The 7,311-nt window shown below is 36.2% G+C and overlaps 1 protein-coding gene across 1 annotated transcript; it reads right to left on the reverse strand.

Moving 5' to 3' along the window:
* Positions 1-506: 506 nt before the first annotated feature.
* LOC142640046 (uncharacterized) lies at positions 507-959 on the reverse strand. The gene has a single exon (XM_075814152.1). It carries the CDS (start codon positions 957-959, stop codon positions 507-509), a length of 453 nt encoding a protein of 150 aa, XP_075670267.1.
* Positions 960-7,311: the final 6,352 nt, after the last annotated feature.

Raw genomic sequence — 7,311 nt, forward strand, 5'->3', positions numbered from 1 at the left:
TAGCCTTTTTAGCAACGTGACTCTTGGCCTCAACAGCCTCTACATCAGAGCCTGTGTCCACGGACATGACTCTGGAACATGCCCCAAGATCAGCTCCTGGCTTTACAAAAATTACGTTGATGGTGCCCAATGTTGGCTGAGGAACGTTGCCCCTATGCAACTCAGCCCCGGAGTGCCCAAACTGTCCCACGGGCTGATGTAAGGACTGGTTAAGCTTTCCAACCTTCATCAACTAGTTGAGGTGATCATGCAGGGTTTTGTAATCCTCCGTAGTGTGCCCTTTGTCCTGGTGGTAGCGGCAATGGAGGCTCTAGTTTCTCCTAGGTGCATCTCCACCCATCTTATTAGGCTACTTGACGTAGGGCTCATTTTGTATTTTTTCAAGTATTTGGAACACTGGCTCTTTAAATAAAGAATTGACCAATTGAGCCCCTGCAGTCGGTGCCTGGTTAGGGAAATCTCTTCGAGGACGATTACCCTAATATCCTCCTCCCCGAGGATCCCTCCTATCCAGAAACATTTTTTGCTTTGCCTTTACCCTGCACCTGATTCTCTTTAACCTGTTTATACTTATCTATGCGCTCCATAAGCTGGCGCATGTTTGATGCGGTTTTCATTGTAAACGACTTCCTCAACTCATGCTCAGTAGGGAGTCCCAGCTTAAAGGTCTTTACAGCCACATCCTCAAAATCACCATTTATCTCATTGTAAGTTTCCCAATCCCTATCAGAGTAAGTCCTTAGTGTCTTTCCTTCCCTTATCACCATAGATAGCAATGAGTCTATTGGCTTGAAGACTTTGGTGCATGTTATGAATCTAGCCCCAAATGCCCTTATCAGCTCCTCAAAAGATCCTAACGACCCCTTCTCCAAGGTGTCAAACCAACGCATGGTTGTCGGCCTAAGGCTGGAAGGAAAAACCCTACACATTAGAGCCTCATTGCCTAAGTGAACTGCCATTTTCTAGCTAAAGTTGTTAACATGCTCCACGGGGTCAGTCCTTCCATTATAAATGGTGAATGTTGGCTTAGAAAAATGACGAGGGAGCTTGGCCTTGTTGATCCACCTAACAAAAGGTGACTTAGAGATTTGCCGTAGGGCCTTACTCATTGCATCGTTTCCCATGCCATGGTAAGAATACCCCTTCTCATACTTATCACCACCTTCTCTTAACCTATGACGAGAAGAAGCTGAATAGGATTCACTAGGTGGGGTTCTAGACCTACGACGATACGTGCGATCCCTACTATCCTTGGAGCCATTGCCTGATGAAGGGGAAGAACTCCCTTTGTCACGTTCCCTGCATTTCAGCCTCTCACATAAGTGATCTATCTATAATTGCAACTTGCGTGTCTCCTGATCATGAGAAACATGACTTCTAGTCCATGAATGGCTCCGCTCAGTGCGCTCAGTGTGGTGAGACTCCACTATGACACTTGAGGTGTGCTGCCTATTCCCTCTTTGCTCCATGTTAACAAATTGGTTCTCCGTCTGTGAACCAACAGATTCTTCCTTGTCTTGGCCTAAGTTAGCCATAAACACTTAGGATGAATCCACTTACTTCAGTTGTTCTCACAGACGGCGCCAAGTGTAAAAGCACAGAAAAAATCTTATGGACCAAGGCCCACTTAGAACAATAGTTGGATCAATTCATCTATGGCCCAAAACAAAAAGTTTATAGAGAGGGAACAATACAACAAAAAAATGGATCGGTCTGAGGGTCGGACAAGAAAGAAAAAGGCAAGATCCATATATTAAATGAACCAATCTCCCTCTTACAAGACTTCCTGAGGAGATTGGAGTTTCAATAAAAATGTATTGTTCATTACTCTATTCTCATTATGTTCTTCATGTCTTCTCTACTCTTCTTTTTCTGATCTTTTTCTCCGCCCCTTTTACAATCTTTCTTTCTCATATATATACTCCTCCTCACTTCTCATCTTAACAATCTATTTCTCACCTAACTAGTCTCCTCCTTTGACACCTGTCCCTTCCTACAGTTGAAGAAGGTGTGTTAGGACATATGTGTTTCACTTGTTTAGAACATATGTCATTCATTATTTATGTAATTGGCTAATCCTTTGTCAAAACGCACTTTACTTGTAATTGGGTAGATTTAGGATGAGGTTAATGCTTCAAGAAACAAGGTTTCAAGATCAAGTGTTAAAGCCATGAAGTCTGTCCAAGAAACAAGTTAAGAAGTGCTTTTCATTAAAGCTCGACAACTGGCTCGACAGCTGCATTTATCGAGCTTTAAGAAGCTGTTTTAGCCCCGAGGTTCGACAGCTGTTCGACAGCACCTCGACACCTGTAGCTGTCGAGATTTAAGAAAAACAGATTCCTAGTTCTGTTTTGATTCAAATCCGTGGATGTGTCTTTGGGCCTTCTTTTCTTCTAACCCTATACATATAAAAGGATTATTTTAAGGGCCGTCAAAGTGTGGCAAGTTGCACAAGCATTGAGAATTCCTTGTTCATGCAAATTGTAACTTGAGACGAAGTTCTTGCCCTAGTTCATCTTTCTTGTGAAGAAGTTGCTGTGTCTTTGCACCATAGGGTTTTGTAACCAAGTATCTTCTTGATCTTCATCGTGTGGATGAATTGAAGAACTTTGCAGCCAACAAATCTTCTCTAGTTGGTGATTGAAGTCGTGTACTGGGATCCGCGCAATTGGTTAGTCACGTACTTGGGAGCCGTGCATCAAAAGGAGAAATTGTCACTACAGAACAAGTCTAATTGGGTATTGGGGTAAGGGTTCAATTGTAGGTTGGTAAGGTACTTGAGATTCCTTTACTTGTAACCACTTATTGTGATAATAGTGGAGTCTCGGGAGTGGTGACCTTAAATTCACCCGGTGGAGTTTTTGCTGTGTAGGTTTTCCCTATTCATAAACAAATCACCGTGTCATTTATTTTCCGCTGCATACTTTAGTTTATTGGTGATTTGTTTGTGCTACCACGTGTTTGCATGTTAATTTGATTAACTAATTGAACTTGGCTAATTAATCAACTTAATCCATCACAAGGGGTCAATACGTTTTTGGCCTATCAAGGTGGTGGAAAGAACCTACTTAGTTGTGACCTGCACTGTTCAGGTCACTTCCTTATCAATGCAGCTGATAAAGCTGTTGCCCACCATTCAATGTGCCCAAGAAGTTGGATGTAGGGCATTCAATGCAGAGTCCATAGGCTACCCCAAACCAGAAACCTCCCCTCCATGTCATTTGGCTTCCACTTGGTAGGCTATAGAATGCCTTTGGACTCAACCCTGCATTTCCCCAAGCAACCCTCCTCCTTGGGCTCGTGGTCCGTGGCCATATCACCCTAGACTGCAACCCTTAAGCTTCATTCTTGGTCCTCGGGTCCCTGCACACCTTACCTCTTAAACCCATCCTCGGTCCTCGCGCCCCTATAACTAGCTTTTGAGAATTTGAGGTAGAGGTTTTTTTTATTTTTTTTTATTTTAATTTTTGGTGAAAATTAATAATTTGCATCCATTATAATCTATACTGTATACTATATACACTATTTAAGAGGCTTCCCTTGTTTGGGATCCTCATTTTTTATATTCAAAAAGCCCCTACACTCCTATGTTTAAGTAGAGACAAAATTAAAAGACAATCTGGTAAAAATACAACTCTAACTTCCACTAAAATATTGTCTAAAAAATAAGGTCACTCTCTTTTTTATCTTCAAATTACTTTGTCCAATAAATTTGATTCTTAAAATAAAAATTATATTTATTAAAAAAAACTGTTTTTTTTTTTGGCTATAAAATAAGACCACTAAGCTCAACGTTTTCACTTTTTTTTCTTCTTCCCATTTTTCCCCTTTATCAAGACTTAAAACATTTCTCTCTCTTTATCTTTCCTTCTAAATTCTAATCTCACTTTTTTTTTAAAAATTTTGGTTTTTGTTTTTATTTTTTCAAATCTCTTCTTCTTTAATTTTGAATTTTTTTTTTAAAAAGTTGATTTTTAATGCACTCCCTTTTTTCTTTTTAATGATTTATTTATTTATTTGTGTTGGTGTTTGAATTGTTTTTCTCTTCACATTTGTCTGTACTGTTTTTTTTTTTTTTTTCATTTTAATGAATGTATTTTCTATGTCCAAAATAAAAATCACTATGCATGTTATTTAATTGGATAGAAGAGAGAAACATCTCTACTTGAGATGAATGAAAAACTATGATACTAAACTCAACAAAAAGCCTCATCGCACACACAAAGTGTGTGTGATGCGGCTAGTTTGGGATTACTACATTGTGTAAGTTGTGTAATCAGATAGGGATAATGCCCTAATTTTTAGTAACTTTCTTTGGCATCTATGTGCAAGTTAAGCTTTAATGAGAGTTAATTTGAATTCCAAATAAAAGTGATCATTCATAAAATTTAGGAGCTTGTGGTTTTATTTTACAAATTAATCAAATAGGAATAATGTTCTAATTTTTAGTAACTTCTTCTAGCAAGTAGCAACTATGTGCAAGTTACGTTTTAGTGAGGAACAAGAAATGCCTAAATTTAAAAAAAAAATTAATCATATAGAGATAATGTCTTAATTTTTAATAATTTTAGAGTTCACGATTTGAGAGCTAGCTTAGAGTCCGCGGCTCGACTTTCATGGTTTGAAAGTCCCTTAAATAGTACTCCTAGCATAGATAAATACTGTACCTAAGCACTGTGCCAATTTGAGAATTTTTAGAGAAAGTTTAGATATTGTAATTGATGCATTCCTAACATTTTTTTTGGGGTTCCATTAAATTTATTTATTCTATTTTTTGGATAAAGGGTGGCCTTTAACAGTCAAATCGAATGGTTTCATGGCTCTTTCTCAAAAAAGAAAAAGAAAAAGAGAATGGTTTCATGGCGGTCCATCGAATTTGTTTCTAGAACCTTTTTTGTTTTTTTTTTGGTTTGATTTCCCTCTTTTTTGGGTTGGTAAATATTTTCTGTAGAACTAGTAGTCCGTTCACGTGTAAAGGTTTCTAGTCGTATTAACCATCAAGCCCATCACCATATAAATGGACTGGTTAGAAAGTGGTCCACACTATTTTCAAACTAGCATAGCAGTCGCTTTACTATTTTTTATTTCCTCCAAATAAGTCCAGATTCGACATCATGTGATGTTGAAAAAAGGTTGGATTTCTGATACAAAAAAGACGGCCCCCAATTCAAAATTCAAAAGGCCTAAAGCTCATCTCTTAAGTTATATTCGTGAAAATGTTGTTGTATTCCTTTCTTTCAAAAATGGAAAAGCCTTCTAGTGACTGGCCTATTTTATGTATTTGTTGGCTCAATCTACTCACCTAGAATTAGAAAGATCCGGTATGACATCTAGTACCCTCTAAATGATTAAGATAGGACGGAATTGAAGTATTTAATTTCAAAGGTTTTTACATATATTATCTTTCAATTTTTTTAAATAATTTAATAGTTAGAGTGGAGGGATTTAAACTATAAATATCTCAACGCTTCTTTTGTTTCGATGGAAAATTTTGTGTAAAAATAGTTTTTTTTTTCTCATCGTTTGGTAGCATAAAAAAAGAAGAGTCAAACGAAAATTATTTTTTGTCAATATAAAAAGTATGATTTACTTTTAAATATTGTTTTTCATTAAATTTTTTTGGAAAACAACTTTATCTCACAGCAAGTTAAATAAGGGTAAGTTAAGAGATTATTTTTCAACTCATTTAAAATTGCTACCAAACATTGAATAGGAGATAATTTTATAGAAAATGTTTTTTATTTATTTATAAATATTACTCATTTTTTTAGAAAACATCATTGCTGAAACAAATAGAGCGCAAACATTGAAAAATGAGATAGTTTTATAGAAAATACTTTTTGAAATATTACTCATTTTTTAGAAAACATCGTTATTAAAACAAACAGAGCGTTATTTGAAAATATGCCAACCAATTGCATTATAAGACTTTTGGCATCTTTCAACTTTTACTTGAATGTCAATTTGTTGTTCAGACTTCAGAGTTTCTTTCTTTTTTTGACAAATTCTACTTTTGAGCTTCGAGTTTAACATTTTAGCCATCTATGCATCAAGTTTGTGACAAATCAAACTTCTTTATTATTGTGTTTTGAATCTTAACAGATTTAATTATATGCAAATTTTAATAATGGTATTCAAAATTATTGATTAAATTTAGGAAATCATGTATATTATACATTTGTGTGATTAAATCCTTTAGTCTTTAATTGTTAAAGTTAAAGTTTAAAAATTATATGGATACTGGCAAAAAAGTGTAGAGGAAATATTCGTAAAAATCCCCCCTTAATTATAAACTCGAAGATTATGAGGGTGAAAAATGACCAGAAGAAGTTTAAACAATGGTACAGTCTAACCACCAACATAAATCTAGACCATCAACGGTGCTCACTTCACGTATTGAACTCTGCTTGGCTGAGAAGAGTAAAGTAACACAGAGGTAGAAATAGGTACCTCAGCTTAATTGGGGAATAGTAATGGAAGAAGTTGAATTTGTCTAAATACGAAAGACTACTGGAAACCTTATCTCTTTGAGATGCTGTGTACACTTTACACAGACACACACACGGGTAATCTACATATGATCATATAATGCGCCATAATGTTCATGCTTTCTGAATATGAATGTGACACGTTAATTGCATGAGAACTTGATTACAAATTCATAGACCTGCAAAGTGATTTTGAAATTGTGATATGTTGGTTAAATATCAAATGGGAACATGGCTCCAGCTTTAGCTTCATTAATTTGTGATTGCAGGGCCTTACAGCAGAGCATGGATTGTCTTATCACGTCACGTTTTTCATGAAGCTAATAGCAAAGTTTTGACCAATCAACGGTTCAGACACAAGCATAGCACCAGGACTTTCAGGGTGATGAAGAAACAAAGGATTTGAGATATCCTCTACTAGTGCAGGATCTTGCATAGAGGAAGAAGATGAAGTATTAGTTGCTTCAGCCATTGAAGAAGCTTCAAAAGCTCTCAAGAACAAACCCTAGAAATTTGGGAGAAAATAGAGCAACCTGGCTCTGATACCATATGAAATTTACTGAGAAAGTATTTCTTTAATCTGAAAAACTAAAAGATAATTACAAGAGTTTATATACAACACTAAGAAACTAACTCAAGCCAGAAACTAACTTAACCGATCTAACAAACTTCCTAACTAGCTAACAGATGTGTATAGCAAATGACAATCATATGTAGCTCACATGTCCACTAATCAAGGCTAGACTACATGTAGTTTTCATCTAATATTCTTAAGCTACTTGTCGTTGAGCTCTGTTTCAATTCTGCAGCTGTTGTGACTTTT

The sequence above is a fragment of the Castanea sativa genome, chromosome 6 (assembly GCF_040712315.1).
Source record: "Castanea sativa cultivar Marrone di Chiusa Pesio chromosome 6, ASM4071231v1".
Taxonomy (NCBI): domain Eukaryota; kingdom Viridiplantae; phylum Streptophyta; class Magnoliopsida; order Fagales; family Fagaceae; genus Castanea; species Castanea sativa.